This window comes from Podarcis liolepis (assembly GCF_965112155.1).
Source record: "Podarcis liolepis genome assembly, chromosome: 6".
Taxonomy (NCBI): Eukaryota; Metazoa; Chordata; class Lepidosauria; order Squamata; family Lacertidae; genus Podarcis; species Podarcis liolepis.
In genome coordinates, this window is record NC_139559.1 from 26,315,822 (window position 1) to 26,338,264 (window position 22,443).

At 43.3% G+C, this 22,443-nt stretch overlaps 1 protein-coding gene across 17 annotated transcripts in view; it reads left to right on the top strand.

Annotated features, from left to right (window-relative positions):
* Positions 1–971: 971 nt before the first annotated feature.
* PTPRT (protein tyrosine phosphatase receptor type T) overlaps positions 972–22,443 on the top strand; it is a 592,781-nt gene continuing 571,309 nt past the window's right edge. For 10 of the 17 annotated variants that reach the window (XM_083507880.1, XM_083507882.1, XM_083507891.1 and 7 more), the window contains exon 1: positions 973–1,802. In XM_083507880.1, the coding sequence (XP_083364006.1) occupies positions 1,733–1,802 (70 nt within the window). In that variant the 5' untranslated portion in view covers positions 973–1,732. Of the gene's footprint in view, positions 1,803–22,443 lie in introns of all 17 variants that reach the window. The other 7 variants (XM_083507878.1, XM_083507892.1, XM_083507888.1 and 4 more) reach the window with 2 other exon arrangements.

Below are 22,443 nucleotides of genomic sequence, written 5' to 3' on the forward strand. Positions count from 1 at the left end.
CAGTACCCCCTACTGGCCACGCGGGGAGTACCGCCGTTCCAATACACGGTATCCATCCAGTATATTCGAATCAACTTGCTGTGTGAAATTAGTGCCATCGGCGGGGGGTCTTTTAGAGAACGAAAAAAAAAAAAGGGATGGTGGGGAGGTGGGGGTGGAGAGGCACTGTAGAGCGACGGTATGAGGCAGGATTATTAACAGCGCCATTAAAATAGCCGAGGAAGCTGCGCTCGTTAAGTCGGAAGCGCTTTGACTGAAACGCACGCAGAGACCCCCACAGAGGAGCGCAAAAAAGGCGTCCTTTGAAAGTTAAGAGATGCCATCAGAAACTCATCTCCCGCCGTGCCGGCGATGAAACCGGGGATGGGGTGGGGAGAACTAGGGGGCTCTTCGGCGGCCTTTCCCCCACCCTCTCTCTCTCTCTAAACCCAAGATCGGGCGGCAGGTGCGTCGCCACAGAGGTTCGCATTTGCTGCTGAAGCAAGGCGCGCTAGCTAGGTGACTGGATGGAGAGGTGCCGAGGAAGGCGTCCGCGACCACCCCGCGCACCCTTCGCTTTCCGGAAAGCAGAGCAGGTCGTGGGCCGCCTCGCCTCTGCGCGGCTGCTTCGCGGGCGCGCGCGCGCGCGTTGTGTTGCGAAACCTTGCGAGCGCGTGATGCCTCGCTCCCCGTGTGCGCCTGCTGAGCGTAGGTATTTAGCAGCCAACTCTATCCGAAGTTAAGTGAATAATGACGAAAATTACTATTTTCAGCTGGAAATGTCTGTAAGCGCTTTAGAAGATTTGATCTAATAATGGCCTCCCTGGAAACCTTGCATTTTGGTGACTTTCATGCTCCTAGCAGGGGGGCTCATCTTCTCTTCTTTCTCCTTAGCGCGGCTTAACCGCAATCCTTATTATGCTCTGGCTGAGCACGAAAGGGGTGTGTGTGTCGGCGTGCGTGCGCGCGCGCCAGCGGGAAGGTTGCTCCCCCCTCCCCTTCATCGCTTTCCCTTCGCTCGACGTTTCCCCTTCTTCGCCACCACGAGAATCACCAGGCGGCTCTTCAAAGGAAAGCCCCCTCAGCTGCGCTCGCAGTTGCTTGTTGTCGCTGCTGCTCCGTTACAAAAGCAGTCGAGAGAGGCTCTTGGCACCGAGGTGGCACACAACGCAAACACGCTGGGTGGGGAAGCAACACCCGGGCACTCTTCCATTGATTTCGCTTTTGCGAGTGCTCCAACTCCTCTGCCTCCTTGCAGGAGTCCTTTCTCCGGCGTCGAGTTCCCGTGCAGAAGCATCATCTGCTTAATTACATTGATCTCCCCCTCCCTCCCTCCCTCCTCTCGGATCGCCTTGTGCCAAAACAAGACGGGATGCATTATTGGGGGTTTTGCAGTTGCTGAGGTCAAGGCAAGTGACGGGAGCGAGTGCGTGGCGTCCGCCCTCCCCTACTCTGAGCGAGAGACGGCGAGCGAGAAAAGGCAAGCGTTAGGACTCGGGGGAAATCTCTCTTTCTCTGCCCCCCCTTCCTCCTCCTCCTCCTTCCCCCTTCGCTTCTTCAATCAGCTTGTGCTACTCATCAGATCAGGGATAGCTGAGGCTTCAGCTGTGTGCGCCAGAGAGCCGCTCTCCCAACTCCTCGGTCTTTCCAATGCAAGGGATGTTTGCAAGGCGCGCGGAGAACCACCGGCTGTGCTGCTGCTGCTGCTGCTCCCGCTACCACCCTGGGCAGGGGATGTGAACTCCCTTAAAGAATGACTAGGATTGCCACGATTGCCATTCTTTTGCAGCTGTTGCAAAAAACCGGGGGACAGGGCTTCGCAGGTAAGGGGCGTTGGGCTCTCGCCGCGTGCCTCCGCGCAGCGGGTGGAGGTGGGTGTCTTGAACTCCGAGCAGCGCTCCTCAAGACGACCGTGGGTTGCGCTGCGTCGCGTCCTCCCTTTCCTTCCGGGTGTGTAGCTGCGAGTGTGAAAGGCTAGGTCAGATGGCCATTCCTTGCACGTTGGAAGCTGGACTCCTGGCCCCGTTTACTTGGGAGTCCGCTCCATTGAACTCAGTGGGACTTGCTTCTGAGTCGACCTCTATAAGTTTTTTTTTATAAATATATATATATAAATGCATTGTATTGGCTGGCTGTCTTGGCTTGTGGGAGATTGACTTCGCATGATGGGTGTTCAGAGCTTATCTGGCAAGCTCTAGGTAGAAGCTGAGCTATAGGGAATATAGGCGTTTTGCGTTTTCCTTGCCCATCTTGTTACACACACGCAGCCATAAAACGCCAATCAGGAGGCAGCCTTGAGCTTATTTACCCGGGAGTAAGTCCCATTGAACTCAAGGAAGCTTGTTTCTGTGTAGACATGCATAGTATTGCACTTTCTTCAAGTGTGGTGAAGACAGCTGAGGAACGTGGCTTCCACAGGCAACTGAAAATAAGGAAGCAGGTTAGAGTATTGTTGGCTTTCAGTATCAGAAATGGAACTTCCAAATAAACTCTGTGTTGTGTTTGGCTTCATGGGAATTTTTTGTTGGGGGGGGGGCACCATTAGACATGTTTTTATATTTTAGGGAGCCTGTTGTTTTTTTTAATAAAAAAATATGTTGTGTCTTGTGTGATATTTGAAGGCATTCCTTCCTTTGCGGAGTCAAGGCTCTCCAGTCCTTTTTATAGTAAACAGTTGGTCTCCCATCAAAGGAGGAGGAGGAGTGCCAAGTGTTTCAGAAATGTGCCACATCAGGTTAAGGAGTCCGGCTGTACCTTTAAATCACAACTTGGGAATGTTTTAATTGAAAGTTCATTGGGTAACTCCTCCACCCCTTTCCCCACCAACCTCTGGGATCTAAAGGGCTGGATTAACTTTCTTTTGATGGCTGACAAGTCTGATTTGTTCTTTGACACTTGTCCCATCGCTGTCATTTTAATCTTGAGAGAGGTTGTGTCTTGGAGCATACACAGCCCTTTGGAATCTCATTCCCTTCATTCTTCAGTCGGAATTTCCTTGTGAGAGATGATTCCTCACATGGTTTCTTTATCCTGCTGTAAATTTCTCCCCCTCCTGCCGCCGTGTAGATTCCTCACATGCTTTCTTTGTCCTACTGTGGACTTTCTTTTATTTTTAAAAGTCTGTCTGAAAAGTAAATAATAATTACCTATATTTAAGAAAATGTCCATATCACCTACCCAGTTATTGAAAATTATTATTTTAAATACTTACAATCCATTTATGGAGACAACAGCTGTAAGGCATGGCTATTTGGGTATTACAAGTATTGAGGCTCGACTCCAGCAACCTTCAGGCTTGAGTGCAATTCAGCAGAATGGTCTTTTGGGCTAAGAAGATGCTGAAAGATCAAAGAACTCTTGGCTGCTCTGTGAAATATACTCCTATTGGCAGAGCATGCAAATAGGGAGATCACTGTTCAGAAGCCTGCAAAAAAATCTCTCCTTGAAGGCTTCTACTGAAAATGTTAAACTTAACTTTAAAAAAGGAGGGAATCATAAGAATGGAAGTGACCCTATTAAGCTCTGCAAAAGGCAGAGTGATCTGCATAACGGGCAACAGAAAGTAACTGACTGAGTTACTGTATTCTGGACTTTCCTGGTCTGGTGTTGCTCAGATGTTTTGGACCACAGCTCCCATCATCCCTGACCACTGGCCACACTGGCTGGGGCTGGTGGGAGATGTAGTCCAAAAGTTTATCAGATTGGGAAGGCTGCTATATGCAACGTATATCATTGCGGGGAAAGGAATAAAAAACTGACAAATTCACCATTGTGACACTCCTCCCATAAGAAGGAAGTTCACTCAAATATCATTTCCACTGTTGTGGCTGCTGAACAGAGGACTTCTGAGATGAGTAAATTTCAAGACAGGTTAAGTTTAGACTAACATCCTATTCCTACACATATTGACATGGAAATAATTCCCCATTTTCAGTAGACTTGCTTCTTCCTCTTTTAGGATTGTTACATGAATTATCAACTTGTGCTTGAATCTTTACCATGTTGGATTCTGTAGAACTTGCTTCATGCTTGCATCGTCGAAAAGCGGTGATCATATGAGCATTTGTTCTGCACCAAGTTCCACTTGACTCAGCAGAACTTGCATAATATTTGTGTATTGCCCATTACCATTATTGGTAACACAGCTTGCTAATGGCAGATCCCCTACTTGGAGGGGCAGCCTGGAAGGGGGGGGGGATCTGTCAGATGGGGTAAGGGGGTAGATTGAGAGTTCATTATCAAACAGCAGCACTGTGGTCCTTTAATCTGAGTTTTGGTATCACTGTCCAAACTTTTATAAAGCGGAGGAGGAGATGGAGGTGGAGACAGAAATGGGAGATGGCGAACAAATGTAATTATAAAACTTAAAAGTGAATTGGGCCCCACAGATTATCCAAGGGGTCAGAAGCTTCCATTATCACTGTTTGTTAAGGGAGAAAGCCAGTGTTTGCTTTCTGTGATTGTGAATTCCACCTTTCACCCCCTCCTTCAGTTTTCCTGCTTTGCTGCTGAAAAAGATAAAAGAATCTTATTTATAGAAATAAACATGACTTGGTGAGCCACTTCTGTAAATGAGGTTAAGGGAAGCGCTGCCTGTTTTATTTTTAAGATTACACTTAACCACCGAAGACTTAATGCCCTGTAACCAATTTGCACAGCTAATACTCTGATAATGAAAGCAAAGATGAAACAAACGTTCACAAACGCCTCACCTCTCTGATGGATTTTCATGCCTAACCACATGAAAGCTTCCATCTGTTGCAGCCAGTGTATTTTCCCCGCTGTCCATCAGATGGTGCTGCCTTCATAACTATTAGATGCAATTATAGACTTGTCCACACAGGCTTTCCCATTGAGCTATGCTTTCAGTGCCTTTCCGTCTTCTGTCAAAACTTCCAGGGTGTCCAGTTCTCTGAAGCTGGCTGTTGGAGTTTTGTTACTTGTTTGCAAAAAAAAAATTGGATCGCAGAATATTGGATCAAGATTGAAAAACCCAAGACTGAAGTGGTATCTTGGTACTGCTTACATCTCCATGTCCCATAGAAGCCAGCAGAGCTGAGGCAAATGCAAATTACAGTCTTGTTTCTTGTGAAATTCTTGAGCATCAACTAGTAGACCTAGCAGTCCTAACCCCACTTACCTGGAAGTAAGCCCCACCAAATTCAATAGGACATACTTCTGAGTAGACATGGTTAGGATTGCACTCTTAGAGCAGTACAGTAGTACCTCGGGTTAAGTACTTAATTCGTTTCGGAGGTCTCTTCTTAATCTAAAACTGTTCTTAACCTGAAGCACCACTTTAGCTAACGGGGCCTCCTGCTGCTGCCATGCCGCCAGAGCACTATTTCTGTTCTTATCCTGAAGCAAAGTTATTAACCCGAGGTACTATTTCTGGGTTAGCAGAGTCTGTTACCTGAAGTGTATGTAACCTGAAGCATATGTAACCCAAGGTACCACTGTAGTTTTCAAACTTTCCTGCTACAGAGAACATATTCCACACACATTTATCTGCTGATGAACTGTTGTCTTCTGTGGACAGTTATAGGGAGGCAATAACAGCTTGTGCAGAGAATATGTGTGAACTGAAAGTACCTTCTAGAGGCACTTCTGAAAACCCCCACAGCTGCATATTGCATGGGGAAGATTGGTAGTGATTGGTAGTGATGAACAGAGTGGGAATCTTCTCCGTCATTACTGATTTTGTCACTGAGAAGCCCTTGGTAAGCTTGAATAAGAACAATCCAGCAATTTTTTTTTCATACTTTTGGAAAGACCACAAGTGGGACATGAAACCCGTAGCTTTCACCTGCTGTATTTGCCTCCAGTATTCTGTGGCCTGCTGCTTTTGCACATAAGAGATCCCATTTAGATCTCTCAACGGCTATTAGCATTGATAGCTACCCTTCATGAATGTGTCTATTCATCTTACAAAACCATCTAAGCCAATAACCATTACCACGTCTTGTGGCAGTGAATCCTACAAATTATGCATTGTGCGAAGGGCTTTGTTCTGCTGGTCCTGAATCTATAGCCAATCAATGTCTTTATGTGAGTTCTAGGATGACGGGCTTTCCAAAGTTTGGAAAGCTGCGTCTTAGCACTTCACATTTTGGGTGGAAACAAATGACTGTTTGCCAAATGGGAATTAGGATGCAACTGACAGCAAGCCAGGGCAGTTTCCCCACACATCAGTGGAAGTTCTCACTTTGCTGTAAAGTGATCACTTCTCACATAGTTCTGTGTACCATTTGTTAAACAATCATCTGTACTCATCTACTGTTAGAAGTTCCTTGCCAGACTGCTGCTGATATTTCCTAATATGCATACCACTTGTGGCGAACGATCATGTTTTCTACGCAATTGCTCTTGCTCGCTGGAGCAAATGTGCTTCTGCACTTAAAAAAAAAGAAAGCATGTAGCTCTTCCCTTAGGACTTTCAGATTTGTTCCATGGGTTTTCTTTGCAGGTTAGAATAGTAGAACATTTCATGCACTCTTTACATTGGAGTAGTCCATTAGCTTCAGAGTTGACATCTGTGGGGAGTGAAATACAGTATGTTTCATAAGTTCCCCTCAGACAGCAGTATTCCATTTCAGCATATGTTAAATCTAACCACTGGCAGAATTTTTATTGGCATATGCAGTTTGCATGAGCTTCACCAGTAAAGAATGGAGGGGAGTCTACCATGCTGTTGTTTACAATTGATACTGCTTTGGACTTACATATGAATTTGTTCTATGGAAGATCCCTGAATTAAGCAATCCGTAGCATTGGATAACCACTAAGGGCATTGAAAATGGGTCGAGGATGGGTATTCCAGCATGACAATGACCCAAAACACACGGCCAAGGCAACAAAGGAGTGGCTCAAGAAGAAGCACATTAAGGTCCTGGAGTGGCCTAGCCAGTCTCCAGACCTTAATCCCATCGAAAATCTGTGGAGGGAGCTGAAGGTTTGAGTAGCTACACACCAGCCTCAAAATCTTACTGACTTGGAGAGGATCTGCAAAGAGGAGTGGGACAAAATACCTCCTGAGATGTGTGCAGACCTGGCGGCCACCTACAAAAAACCTCTGTAATTGCCAACAAGGGGTTTGCCACCAAGTACTAAGTCATCTTTTGCAAAGGGATCAAATACTTATTTCACTCAGTATAATGCACATCAATCTCTGACTTTTGTCTTCTGGGTTTCTGGGGGGTTTTCCTGGGGGGTTGTTATTCTGTCTCTCACAGCTACAATAAACCTACCATTAAAATGATGGACAAGTCATTTCTTCGTCAGAAGGTAAACAGGCAAATTTAGCAGGGGATCAAATACTTTGCCCCCTCACTGTATAAGTAAAACCATTCCATCTTCTGTCTACCTAACAGGTACTTACTTAGTGCCCAGCCCACCAAGTCATTTCCCTGACTTTTAAGAGTCCAAAACACTTCCAAAAAGTGTTGCTAGATTTTTGCCTCGGGGATTTTATTGTTTTATCTGAATAGCAGTTTTTAGTTTCACCGTATGTTGATTTATTAGCATGTGTGTGTGTGTAGTCATATACACAATTTTTTGGAAACCACTTAGAAACTTAGAAAACACATTATTTTTTGCCTCTTAGAAAGCACATTTCTTTAATATGAAAAAATATGAAATTCTATAGGTATGAATTAAATAAATAAATGCAACCCGGTGCCTTGTTATCATCCAGAATGCAAGAGTGTCTGGAGGTAACTTTGTATGCCTCGAGGTTTGTTTTGCCCTTTTCTCTGACCTTTCCTTTACATTACAAATTTTAGCTGTAGCAGAGGCGTCATTTTGCTTCCAAATGTGTAGAATGATATGAACGCTTGGAATATTATCAGATGGCGAAGAAAAATACCACATCATTGTATGAGGCAGCAGTTAAGGGCATTTTAGGCGGTAGAGGCAATGGAAGTTGGAAGTGGGTGGGGGCAGAAATGCAGATAGATTTGGGAGTATAGTTAATTCACGTTATTAGCCCCCTGCCTTTGGTATGTTGGTCCTGTGCAAATGTAAGATGTTGAACGTGGCAACTGTTAACAATATAGCAATTTAACTCCAAAATCACTTTCCCTTTCCTCTGGGGAACTCTTAGCTGTTCAGTCCAATGTTGTTTTCCTCTTGGCTGGCTTGATTTGTTTTTTGCATAAAAGAACAATTAATGCTAAAAAGGCACTTGGAAAATAACAGCAGGAACTGGGTCTTTGCGTGTAAAAAGGCAAGTGGTTACTGTACCTCCAATTTATATTGCATCCCCCTTTTTGCAAATGCTTAGCCTTCTCTCTACACACTGTTTTGTCCTGTGTTCGTTTGAGGGAGCCCTAGAGCCTGCCACCCCATAAATGGTTTTTGGAACAATGTGTGTGTGTGTGTATTAGACAATTATTATTGAATACTGAAGTATCCTTTCTTTAAAATAAGGGATCACTGTTAGTTGCCATGGAAACTACTGTGCTGTCCAAAAAGGTAGATCTTAGTTTTGTGGAGCAGAGATTGGAGCAAAGGTTATTTCTTCTGGCAACTACTATTTATGATGTGTATTAAAACCTTTTGTGGCTAATAGACAAAATAAGATAAATTGATTTTGCGTATTTGTGGCTTTTAACGCTCCCTTAGTTCATGGATAGTTCATAGTCCTTGCCTTTAGCTTTTTTAAATGTCTTACTTAGCTACCCCTCTACAAACAACTTACTTCTAGAGAAGTTGCGCTGAAGTCCAGAGGGTTACAGCAGAGAAAGAGTAATAAAAAATTGCTGCTGTTAAGCACATCCACAGAAGAATGCAATATCTGTTTCCCTTACCCTTGTGAGGACAGCAGGTCACCTTTGAATGAATGGTGCTAAGTTAGGCAAGTGCCCACATCCGGCCAGGAACAGGCTGTAGCTCAGTGGTAGATCATCTGCTTTGAATGTCAAGGTCCCAGCTTCATTCCCTATCTCTTCAGGTAGGACTGGACAAGACCCCCTGTTTGAGATCCTGGAGAGTTAACTGCCAAGCATTGTAGGCAGTTCTAAGCCAGATGAACCCGGGGTCTGATTCAGTATAAGGCAGCTCCCCATGTTCCTATGGCCTAGGCCATGGTTCATTGAAGGCAAGTTCTTCCAGCTGAGCTGTTTGCCCCCAAAGCAGATGATGCCTCTGAGCAGACAGAAGCTGTGGCAGATATGCTTAGACTGAAGTCCAGCTCCAAGGGCCTTCTAGCAGTTCCCTCACTGTGAGAAGTGAGGTTACAGGGAACCAGGTAGAGGGCCTTCTTGGCAGTGGCGCTCTCCCTGTGGAATGCCCTCCCATCAGATGTCAAGGAGATAAAATAACTACAACTTTTAGAAGACGTCTGGAGGCAGCCCTATATTGGGAAGTTTCTAATGTGTGGTGTTTTATTTAGGAGTTTTTATGAGTGATGGAAGCCGCCCAGGGTGGCTGAGGCAACCCATATAGATGGGCGAGGTAAATAAAAATAAAAAGAAGTGATGGAGACTGCAACAGCTATTCCTACCATCTTTTCTTCTTTGGTCCTCTCTCCTTCCACACCAACTTGTGGCATATCTGTAGCCCTGTTTGATCACACATGTGGGAAGGGAAGGGAAACCTCTCCTTGGAGGTGAGAACCCTATGGCTTGATTGAGTGCTGGGAGCTAAAGGAATTCCTGGTCACAGCCCTGCCAACACTACCTGCATGACAAAGATGGAAGCAAAATGCTTGGTTTTTTGGTCTCTGACCTTAAGAATGGTTTGCCATCTGGATAAGGTGGGACAAACTTCTTTGACGGCTTATTATGATACCACTTTAATAGTTACATATTAATGTATACTGCTTATTATATTGCCTGATGGAGGGTTTTTTTTTTAATAGAACAGACTGGCCGCCTTCTTTGCATCGTGTGCAGTCTTATTATATGCACTTTCCCTTTGTTCGACTCTTTTAATAAACTCCCACTTCTCATCATGTGGCGTCATTTAGTGTGTGGAACTTCCTCCTCCCACTGGCCATTTTAATAAAGGTTATGCCTTTTCCCTTTGGATAACCTTCTCCTTGCAGATGGACTCTGCTTTTGCTGTTGTGGGAAGGTCATACCCATTAAGACACAGCCATGCTGTTTCTAAATGAACAACACTCTGCATATAAACAATATCTTTCTCATGAGTCAGAGCTCTGTAGTCTGGCCCTGTGGGGTGCTGTAACAGCCTAAGCTCCCGCTGCAACTTGCTATTACAGCAGCCAAGGATCATATTTCCTTTATGGGGGAGAGGGGGAGAGAGAGAGAGAGAGAGAGAGAGAGAGAGAGAGAGAGAGAGATGTTCTGTCTAATCTAAGCTAAGCATATCACATGCATCTTTTAATCAGGCCTTCTGTTTTCTCTCTCTCTCTGCCTAATAGCAGATAAGTGCATATAATCTTATCATGCAGTGATTCTGAAATGCAAAAAATGCCCAGAACCAGATCCTGGTGCATTAAATAATATCAGAAGAGAGACTGTGATGACTTTATTAATATATAATGTAGCCCTTTGCTATAAGGTGAGCCGGTACTTATTTGGTGTCTGCCCTTGCACAAGGAAAGCAGAGCTTAGATTTTAGGTATCAGTTTTCTACAAACAAGGCTTTGTAATGAGCAAAGCACAGACCTTGAGTCAGATAACTCCCCACTCTTTGTGTTAATGCTGAACTCTTCTCCTTGCCTTTTTATTTCACTCAACCGCACCGGAGCAGTAGGTTTTGCTTTACTTGTCTTGATTCAGAGTTAAGAATGGCAGGGCTGGCGTTCAGTAAAACAAAGTGGCTGGTGGAACAATCCTGTGCACATCAGTCCTATGGAGTTCAAGGGGGTTTATTGCCAGGTGACTCAGTGGCGTAGCGTGGGTTGTCAGCACCCGGGGCAAGGCAAGTAATTTGCGCCCCCTAACCCATGGATTTGCGCCCCCCTAACTCGTGGATTTGCGCCCCCTAACCCTAACCCCCAGATGTTGCGCCCGGTGCGGCCGGCACCCCCTGCACCCCCCACGCTACGCCACTGAGGTGACTGCATATAGGATTGCACCCTCAGCCATTTACTTGACACATGCGTTTTAGATGACGTGGAGTTTGATTGTGGTGGGAGAAGTTTGGTAGGGGGACTGTTTGTATTGAGTAAATTAGTGAGAACAACACCAAAATCAATATATTTCTATATGCAGGGTGTCGTGTGGCACTTACTGTAACAACTTCATGGTTAGTAACGGCATATATTTTTTTTGGGGGGGGGGAAGCACTGGATGTTAATCAGCTGGTGACTGTAGCTTAAAAGTGTTGACTTGCTTGCACGAATGAGCCAACGGACCACAGAGAATTTCCATATCCCCTCCAGCACAAAACGTTTAAAATACCACTGCTAAGACTGTCTCTCCACCTGCTCTTCCTAAATGGGTTTCCAGCTACCTGATATTTGCACCTGTTTTAAAAATTGAAAGGACTCTAGGTGCTGTGCAGGAAGGGGAAACCTGCGACCCTAAAGGCAATCTGTCAATGTCTTTCTAAATCTGTCATTTTTATTTTTTAAAAAGTTCAGATTTCCACATTTCTACACTAGTTTGTGCTTTTCTGTAGGTCTGCATAAAAAATCATTTAGTATTTAGTGCAAATTTATAGTACTAATAATTTTCATTTTGCAAGGAATTTCCCCAAAATATTTTATATGCTGTTTTTACTAATACAGTGGTACCTCGCAAGACGAATGCCTCGCAAGACAAAAAACTCACTAGACGAAAGTTTTTTCCGTTTTCGATTTGCCTCGCAAGACGAATTTCCCTATGGGCTTGCTTCGCAAGACGAAAACGTCTCGCGACTTTGTTTCCTTTGTCTAAAAACAAAGACATGTTTTGTTTATAAAGTTAATTTATTTTCCCTTCAATTTTTGAACTGCTCTTTACAGTATGTGTGACTTTAAAGAGCAGTTAAGAAACTGTTGTTGTACCAAATTTGGCTTTGTTTGGACTTTTTTTGACCATAGGAACGCATTAATTGATTTTCAATGCATTCCTATGGGATTTCGTGATTCGCAAGACGAAAAATTCGCTAGACGACAAAACTTGCGGAACAAATTAATTTCGTCTTGCGGGGCACCACTGTATATGCATTTTTTACACATACATATTCACCAGAGCTTTCCAAACTGTGTGTCATGATACATTAGTGTGTCAGCTGCAGTGTGCAGGTGCATTGCATAGATGCTCCCCGCGCTCTTCCCAGGGCTGGAATGGGGTAAGTTTAATCTCTGGTTTGCTAGTTAAACTGAATTACTGTGTTGTGAAATAATGCATGTCTAAAAAGTGTGTCACCAACATGAAAAGTTTGGAAAACTCAGATATACACTACTCTGGTGCACATTATTTGTATGTAGAACTGTGGATTGCAAAATTCAGAGAAGTGCAAATTTCAAAGGAGAGATGTTTTTCAATTTGCATATTGTTTCAAGAAGTGCTAATTAGGTAGATTCACATTAAAATCCTCCCAAACAAAATTTCTCCCCCACTCCTGGTGACAATATGCAAAGATGCTAGTTTGGAAATGTATGTACAGGCAAGTCGCTGGTTGCATATTGTAAGGGATGCGGGTGGCGCTGTGGTCTGAACCACTGAGCCTCATTGGCATGCTGATCAGAAGGTCAGCAGTTCGAATCTGCACGATGGTGTGAGCTCCCATTGCTTTGTCCCAGCTTCTGCCAACCTAGCAGTTTGAAAGCATACCAGCGTAAGTAGATAAATGGGTACTGCTGTGGCGGGAAAGTAAATGGCATTTCCATGTGCTCTGGCACTTGTCCTGTTGTGCCTGAAGCAGTTTAGTCCTGCTGGCCACATGACCCAGAAAGCTGTCTGTGGACAAACGCCGGCTCCCTTGGCCTGAAAGCGAGATGAGCGCCGCAACCGCATAGTCGCCTTTGACTGGACTTAACCGTCCAGGGGTCCTTTACCTTTTTAACTGTGTACTGTAGGAAACCAAGAATGGACGCATGAAGATCCCCAAAAAGAAATGAGAGAGAAAACAACTGTTTTTTCAAAACATGCCGAATGTTATTGGTGTCTTTTTACAAAGGATTCCTTTATTTTTCAGGGGGCTGATTTCAAAACTGACTTCTTCACTCAAAGGCATCTTCGGTCAAAATCACATTTTCCTGTTACACTTTTGTGGTTACTGATTTTTAAGATGTAGGGAGCTCAGATGAAGGCAGCATCTGAGTCCTCCTTGCTTCACAGAACCCCTTCACCGAACAGAGATAATATGTGTGTGTGTTTGTGTGCCCCCCACTGTATATAGTCCTGACCTCCAGGTGTTCAGCAAGTGACATGAATGAGCCTGCTCACGTACAGTTGTATGTGCACAGAATACTATTTCAACTAGTTGCTGGCACTGACAAGGAGGAGAGCTGTCCTGGTTATGAGCTTTCTGTAGGCATCTGATTGGTCTGTCTTTGAGCTTTCTGTAGGCATCTGATTGGTCTGTGTGGAGGCTTAATAGTTGATCTAAAACTTGATGACACTCGAGCACACTTCTGATTCAAAAAAAAGTTTTGCAAATGGTTTGCCCTGGAGAATTAAATTCTTTCTGGATAAGCAAGTATCTTAACAGCACAGATAACCATTTAGCCTTGATACTGTATATTGGATTTCAATAACTGTAGGATATAGTTGTGATGACTCCCTCCCCTGTTAGATTTGTGTAGGCTTAGTCTTTTAAACCTGCTCTTCAGCTGAAAAAGACTCCTAGCTTACAGTAATCAATAATAAGTTTGTCCCTGCCTTTGGAATTACAATGTAAGAGACATGACACAAAAGGAAAAGAAATTGAGGGAGGAGGAAAGCTTAGGCACTTCTTAGTCATAAGAATGTTATAAAAGTTCTCCCCCCCCCCTCGGGAATCAGCTGTTCCTTGTAGGAGTAAAATAACCTCCACATATGGCTTATAAAACATGCTTTGATTAGCTACAGGGTTTCAGACTGAGTCAGGTAGGTCTCTTTCTTGCTGTCTCTTGGTCCTCTGGCAATAGGTATAGAGTCTGGTGTCCTTCAGATATTCCCCTGTGGTACTCATTTGCTTCACTTTGTGGTTTGTGTGTGTGTGTGTGTGTGTGTGTAAGAGAGAGAGAGAGAGAGAGAGAGAGAGAGACGGATGGCTCCATGTTAGAATTCTAACCGAGTTTTAAATAGATTTTTTTTCTTTATAAATTTAGTTCTCATTAAAGTCACAAGTGATTAAATCCACGGAGTGGTCTCCAATTAAATGTAGCTTGTTTGACACTGCGTTCTGTTAGTGTGACTGTCTGTAAAGTGGCCTTTGCGCATAAGTATCAAGCATTCAGCCTGATATCAAAGAGGTTACGCCGTGGAATGTCTTCCTCCACAAATTACTTCCATGCCAGTAGACGATCTCCCTTCAGCCGTTTGCTGGATTTTGTTAAGTTTCTACAAATGGGTTTTACACAGTTTGAATTTTAACTTTTCAATTGGATTGTGCATACTATCTGGCATATTTTGCACGCCATAATAAAATGAGAACCTGAGCGAGCGTGAAGATAAACTGGAACACGTTGGATACCAATGTAGGGGTGGCAAACTCACCAATAAGCAAGCATGTTTTTTTATCTGGCACAGAATTAACCCCAGAGGCTGCCAGTGCCAGGGCCCGAGAAATTAGAACTCAGCAAACAGCCTCTGAATAATTAGTTGTCCTTACGTGAACTTGCTAAGTAAATTGTATCTTTGCATAAGTATGTTTGTATAATACTATACATATGCATGGCTGTGCCTTCCTTCTCCCTTTGGTACAGCAATGAAATACCCATTATTTTAACAGTAGAGCTTTGTAGCGAAGTTGGAGAGCAGACGTTTTTAGCTTGGCAATTTGCAAAATCTTGGGATCTAAATAAAAACAAGAGACATGGTTTTGATTAAACTCAGCAACAATAACCATCATGGCAGCTAAGCACTAATAATTTAGGGAGGGCAATTGTAGGTATGCCTATACAGTGGTGTCTCGGGTTACATATGCTTCAGGTTACATATGCTTCAGGTTACACACTCCGCTATCCCAGAAATAGTGCTTCAGGTTAAGAACTTTGCTTCACGATAAGAACAGAAATCGTGCTCCGGCGGCGCGGCAGCAGCAGCAGGCCCTATTAGCTAAAGTGCTGCTTCAGGTTAAGAACAGTTTCAGGTTAAGAACAGCCCTCCGGAATGAATTAAGTACTTAACCCAAGGTACCACTGTACTAGTCTCGATATCCAAAAGGAAGGCAGACATCTCATGAACATTCCAGACCCTAGAAATTGAGAAAAGTCAAAAGTCCTCATTGTTTAAGGGATCAGTTACATACCCACACACCCACACAAATTTAACCATCTTGGTAGTACTGTATAGGATTTTAGAAGAAAGTACCATATTCTCAGAGCAGTGGCAGTGGACTACAAGGACTATAAGGAACATCTCCCCCTGAAATAAACTCTTTGCTGCCACAATATTTTGGAGGAGCAGAGCCAGGAGCCCCATGACACTGGATCTCACCCATGTGCTTGTGTAACAAGAATGTTTCTCCACCACCCCATCCAGCAGTCCTCTGTACACCCTCATTATTGGCTCTGGAGGGTTGGGCTTGTCAAGAGCAGATTTTGAGGGCACATAGAGTGGTTTGGAACAGGCAGAAGGGAAACTGGAATACCCTTTGTGCAAGTGGCTGGACATCACTAGAAGTTGCTCATTGTTTGTTGCCCTTAGAAGCACCTGGTATTCTTAAAGGTAAAGGGACCCCTGACCATTAGGTCCAGTCATGGCCAACTCTGGGGTTGCAGTGCTCATCTCGCTTTATTGGCCGAGGGAGCCGGCGTACAGCTTCCGGGTCATGAGGCCAGCATGACTAAGCCGCTTCTGGCGAACCAGAGCAGCGCATGGAAACGCCGTTTACCTTCCCGCTGGAGCGGTACCTATTTATCTACTTGCACTTTGACGTGCTTTCGAACTGCTAGGTGGGCAGGAGCTGGTATTCTTAATGCCCCTGAAATAACAATACAGTATTAGGAATTGGTTAGTGTGAAGTGTTGTACGTAGGATTTTTATATGGCGAATCATTATGATTGAAAAGCAGTATACAAATACTGATGATGGATCCCGAGTAAGTTGGTTACCCAGAGTGAGTAAAGCACCACATTGAAATATAATGTGAAAAGTGAGTCAGTAACAGAAGGCTGATTAGCTTCAATGAGAATTAAGTGCAACTAACTTAGGTTGCAGTCCTGTATACGAAGTTGTTGTCATGTGGATGTGTCTTTTGATAAACAAAATAGAGTGGATTGCTGGGTAGAGTGTGTGTATAAATTCAGCAGTGGTTAGTTTATTTTTTGGTTGCTATTTTTTAATGTTGTCACTATTGGTTTATAGATTATGAACGTTGTAGTATCCTATAATACGACTTTTGATGTAATTGTGCTGTTTAGCTTTTTTTTAGTTGCTTTACTAATAGATTGTAATTGTTTTACTGATGGTTTGTTAATTATTCTATATGATTGATGTTGTATTTGTGATGTTCTATTTTGTGGCGCTGTGGGTAAAAGCCTCAGCGCCTAGGGCTTGCTGATCGAAAGGTCGGCGGTTCAAATCCCTGCTGCGGGGTGCACTCCCGTTGCTCGGTCCCAGCGCCTGCCAACCTAGCAGTTCGAAAGCACCCCCGGGTGCAAGTAGATAAATAGGGACCGCTTACTGGCGGGAAGGTAAACGGCATTTCCGTGTGCTGCGCTGGCTCGCCAGATGCAGCTTTGTCACGCTGGCCACGTGACCCGGAAGTGTCTCCGGACAGTGCTGGCCCCGGGCCTCTTAAGTGAGATGGGCGCACAACCCTAGAGTCTGTCAAGACTGGCCCGTACGGGCAGGGGTACCTTTACCTTATTTTGTTATTGTCATTTATTGCTTGTAAGCTGCTTTGCAATTCATGTGAATGAGAAGTGGAATAGAAATTTAATAAATTAGTCAATTAATCAAAACTATGGCTTCTTCCATAAAATTCTGTGAGTTGTGGTCTGGTCTGGTCAGGGTGCTGAGTTTTGTTAGGAGACCCCCATTCCCCCCTCTGAGCTACAATTCCCAGAATGGCCCAACAACCAACCCCATTTCCCAGGGAACTCTGAGTATTGTAACTGTGAGGGGGAATAGGACTCTGATAACAACTCTCAGCATCCTTGGCAAATTACAGCTCCCATAAATCTCTGGGGGAAGCCATGACTCCTAAAGTGGAATAATAGTGCTTTGGATGTATGCTGTGGATGTGACCACAAATATCTCTAGGAAGCTGACCAGTAAGACATGATGGTATTAAGCAATTTACCATTGTTTGTTCCCAGTATCTGGCAATTAGAGGCATACAGCGTATGAACATGGAGTTAATGTGATAATGCAATTTTCTAAATTTTAATTGAGAGGTGCAAAACATTCTCTCCAGTGTAGTGAGATACTCTGCATATTCTTTGGAATAATTTGTGTGGTTTCCCAAAGTTAACGATGGCATTTGCATGATGATGATGTACTGCAATCATGACCCAATACAAATGCATTATCTATAATATGTAATTATATGTGGAAGATGATTAAAGAGTAATGCATTCCAAGATGAATATGAATTGAGGACATTTCCCTCTGCTTTCCTTAGTAGCTCTTTGTAGTGTTCACCATTAATTAGTCTCTAAGTCAGCACATTCTAGTTATTTTGAAAAATGAATCTAACATGTTTTCTTCAGTATCAGAGCTGTACTGAGATTATTTTTTGTCATCAGAGGGGGAAAAAATGAACTACTTGCTTTTCTTTAGCTGAATATGGAGTGCAGTTCTCTTAATACCCAGATAGGGACTCTGTGGGGCTCCAGATCTTATTGGAGTACAACTCCCATTATCCCTAACCATTGGCTGTGCTCACTAAATCTGCTGGGAGCTGGGCACCCATAAAGTCTTGAGACGCACAGCTTCCCCATCACTGCCTTAATGGACAAATCTGTCTTCTGAATACTGCATATATTAAAGCTGTAAATTGTAGAAATAAGTTTCTACATTCAACTATTAAGCATGCACAGCCTTTATTTCACTAGGTAATAAAGAATGGTCTTCAAAGTTTTGAATGTGGAGAGTGAAATGCCCGAGTCTCTGGGCAGACGTTAGCTTCCCCAATTTGTAAATTAGGGCTGCATTCACTGGGCAGTTCATTGAATTCCCCTGACATTCCCTAACTGCATTATAAACCACTTCTGGAAAACTCATATAATGGAGACCACGATTAGGGCTCATTTCTGTGTTATTTGATTCCATTGGGAGCGCCATGCCTCCAACATTTCTCTGGTGAAAATAGGGACGTCCTATTCCATCATCATCATCATCATGAGAATTGTTATGTACTGAAGTTCTCACCCTGGGCCAGCAGGGGGATACTGTAGATAGTTTTCACTCAGGTCCACATAAGCAAAGAAGGAATTGAAAGTGATGTTCAGTGATTGGATAGTTACAGAAAGTTGTTACTGTTGCTTTGTAGTTGAGCACTATGTAAGCAGGTTGGCTGAACCCTTCAGCTGAGTTCTGTTCTGGGCCTGTGAATAAGCAAGAGCTCTTTGAAGAGTCACTGTGTTGTCTGATATGTTTACCCACAACTTAACAAGAATCATAATGATGATGATATTATTTATACCATACTCATCTGACTGAATTGCCTCAGACACTCTGGGTGGCTTCCAAAATATATAAAAACATAATAAAACATTAAACATTAGAAAACATTCCTATACTGCCTTCAGATGTCTTCTAAAGGTTGTATAGTTACTTGTCTCTTTGTCTCGGGGGTCACATAACCTAGAAAATTGTGGGAGGGAAGGGACGAAATTTGGGGTAGTTTACTGGTATATAGTTCTTTCTTGCCATTTTCATGGAGGAATCATGGGGGAGCAGAAGCACAGGTGTGTAAAGAGTAGGGAATAGCGATGTCGTCCAGTGATGTTTATTGTTGTGACACATCCCCCCCCCCCCGTGTGAATAAAATTTAGTATGACATCCCGGTCAAAACCCCACATTTCCATAAGACAAGAGGTACTGCAGTGTGAAAGTCAGGAAAACTAATTCAATATTCCCCACATCTGAATATACACTATCTGGCTGCCAGTGGCGTAGCGTGGGGGGGTGCAGGGGGGGCCGGCCGCACCGGGCGCAACATCTGGGGGTTAGGGTTAGGGGGCGCAAATCCACAGGTTAGGGGGTGCAAATTACTTGCCTTGCCCCGGGTGCTGACAACCCACGCTACGCCACTGCTGGCTGCCTGACTTTAATGGACCTTTGGGGTTGAGGACTTGCACTCTGATATTCCAGGCCAATTCCTAACATGTTTAACTTGTATTTTAAAGATACTAAACTTCAAGCTTTTTTAATTAGTGAGATACAGGAGGGGAAAAAATGCACACAGCATCCTACTCAGTTGTTCAGAAACTAGCAAACCTGTTTCTCCTTTCCAAAGTTTTGCCAATGCATGCTTTGGTCACTGAGATGACTAGGATGGCCCTTAATAATGTAATATTGATAACATTGCTAAGTTTTAATTAGTATTTATTTAGGGATTTCCACCCCAATTTTGCACTAACTCATAACTCACCTCTGCCCCAGTGTGTATCCCGAGGCCTCCCATCATCATAAACACCAGAAGAAAAAAAGTCAGGCTTTGGGTATGCAACCAGTGAGTGACATTCTCCTTTCTAAAGGTCTGGAAAGCCTGACATTCAGATAGCTTTTAAATAAATGTTTTATTCCCTTCTCCTTTGTCTGATAAGGGAATTTGTTTCAGGAATAGCAGTGGCATTTGTTGAAATTTAGGCTTACTGAAAATGGGTTTTCCCCGCCTTTGGTTGGTTATCTCCTTAAGACCTGTATGAAGTATCAGACATATGCAAATATTGTTGGCTTTTGCGACAGAATACAATGGCTGTTTGAGGACAGTTGACAAAGGTATGCAGTGACATTAGCATCTGACTTAATGTGTCATATATGCAATGTTCACAGTTGTTGATAGTGGTCGTGGAATAATGGTGGGTGTGCAAAATCATGGATGGGAAAGTGGAAGGCTGACTCCCACCCATGGCTTGGGCATGAGGGGCTTCTTCACCCATGGAATGTCTTTGCTTATGGTGTTTGACTGTGTTCTGTTGCCTGGTGAAAAAGACTCTTTTTATTCCATCAAATGTTTGCCTTAGTGGACAGATAATATTTTATCCAATGATTCTCACTTTTCATCTGCAATGCCTATTTCTGCATTGCTTTTTTTGTATAGTTCATTATGAAGTTGTGGTTTTACTTATCCTAAACTACTCTACGCACCATGAAGCTGGGATATATTCCCTCATCATCTGCAGGTTATTGGTTTTCTCCCAAGTTGGTGAGGCTTATTTGACAACAGGATATCAAACTTTGCAGTACTATGGAACATTCTGCCAACAGAGATTCAGCAGACTTCTTCTGTTCCAACTTTTAAACACCTGCTGAAAACTTAACTATTCTGCCAGGCTTATGCTGGCAATTAAATATTGTGGAATAAACATTGTGATATTCTTATCTGATTTCTGATTTTAATTTCTTATATAGTTTTTATTGTATCTGTTTTCTTTATAAATTAGCAGTGTCTCCCTCTGTGTGTATAAATTTCAATTTAAAATAAATCAAATGGAGCAGTTAATGGTTTGCGGAACTTGATAAGCAACACTGTTTTCAAAGAAACCATCTTTTTAAACTGGTGATAGAGCTGATGGACCCAATTAAAAGAAATTTTTTTAAAAAACTTTCAATAATAATAATTTATTATTTATACTTTGCCCATCTGGCTGGGTTTCCCCAGCCACTCTGGGCAGCTCCCAAAAGAATATTAAAAACATGATAAAAGATCAAACTTTAAAAACTTCCCTAAACAGGGCTGCTTTCAGATGTCTTCTAAAAGTCAGATAGTTGTTTATTTCCTTGACATCTGATTGGAGGGCATTCCACAGGGCGGGCACCACTACTGAGAAGGCCCTCTGCCGAGTTCCCTGTAATCTCACTTCTCGTGTATATATCTTGCCGAGTAAGTATTTCTGTATCTCTAATAAAGGGGTAGCTAACCTTTGGCCCTCCAAATGTTGCTGGACTACAACTCACATTAGCCTCAGACAGCCTCTGGTATTATGGAAGTTGTAGTCAAACAGTACCTGGAGGGGATACAGGTTAACCACCCCAGCTCTAATGTCTTTGATTGGTAAAGTCTATGAACAACAAGAGAGATCTGGAGTAGTTTGTGTGTCCTCGATGGAACTACCCATACAATACTCTCCAGATAACCGAATATCCTATATGAATGAGGAGTTGAAGCACACCTTAATAGTCTTAATGCTCTCTCATAATACTGTAACCCAGGTTCATCCAGCGAAGTTGACAAAAGAAAATCCTCATGCACAGCTCAGTGAAGACTTTAAAAATTCAGCATACATTTTAAGTGCATTTTCTGATTTTATGGTTAACTGGTTTCATGCTACGTCCACCACTGCATCCTTTTGGTTTCCACATTGTAGACTGCTTAGAAACCATAGTAGTGAGTAGCATACAAATTATTTTAAACAAATGTCTAAACTATAGAATTCACTCTTGTGTGATGCATTGATGGCTGCAAACCTGGATGGCTTTCAAAGGGGATCTGACAAATTCATGGGAAATAAGGCTGAAAGTGGCTGCTATTCATAATGATGACAGTTTATGACCTCCAGTGTCAGAGGTGTTATGCCTTTGGATATCAGATGCTGAAGACCATGAATGGAGAGAGTGCTGTGGCACAGATGTTCTTCTTGTGGGCTTCCCATAGACATCTGCATGGCTTTCGGAACAGAATGTTGGAGTAGATGGATTTTTCCCCCCTGAACCAGCAGTGCTGCTCTTACAGGCTCTCCTCGTAAATGGATATGTTAGGGTTTTTTTGCATGATGCCCAGACCTCTCTCCTCTCCTCTCTCCAACTAGCAGTGGCTCAATAGAATGCTTCTGGAACATTTAGCAAGTGTGAGTTCACTAGTTTAGAGCAGTCAGCAGTAATATCTATTTGTGCAATTACTTTTTAATTTGTTTTCCTATATACAGCACTGATCTATTACTTCAGGGATCATTCTGGGTTAATTAATTAGCAAAGGCATCCTGGGCTATTAGCAGCTGCTGTTTTCTTAGGCTGCTTCCTAGGTGGCTCTAGCAATTCATGTACAGAATATGCTCTACGTTAGAGAACCCTTGAAATAGTTGCATGCCGTGGATTCCTATGTTTTTCCCCTGATGTCTTCATGCCTTTTTTGATACGATGGCGTTGAAAATCTATTTGGAGTTTGTGCATGCAAAATATTGACTTGAACCCACTTCAGCTTTAGAATTGTTGACGAGATCTTGGAAGCATTCCAAAACAAATCAGTTGA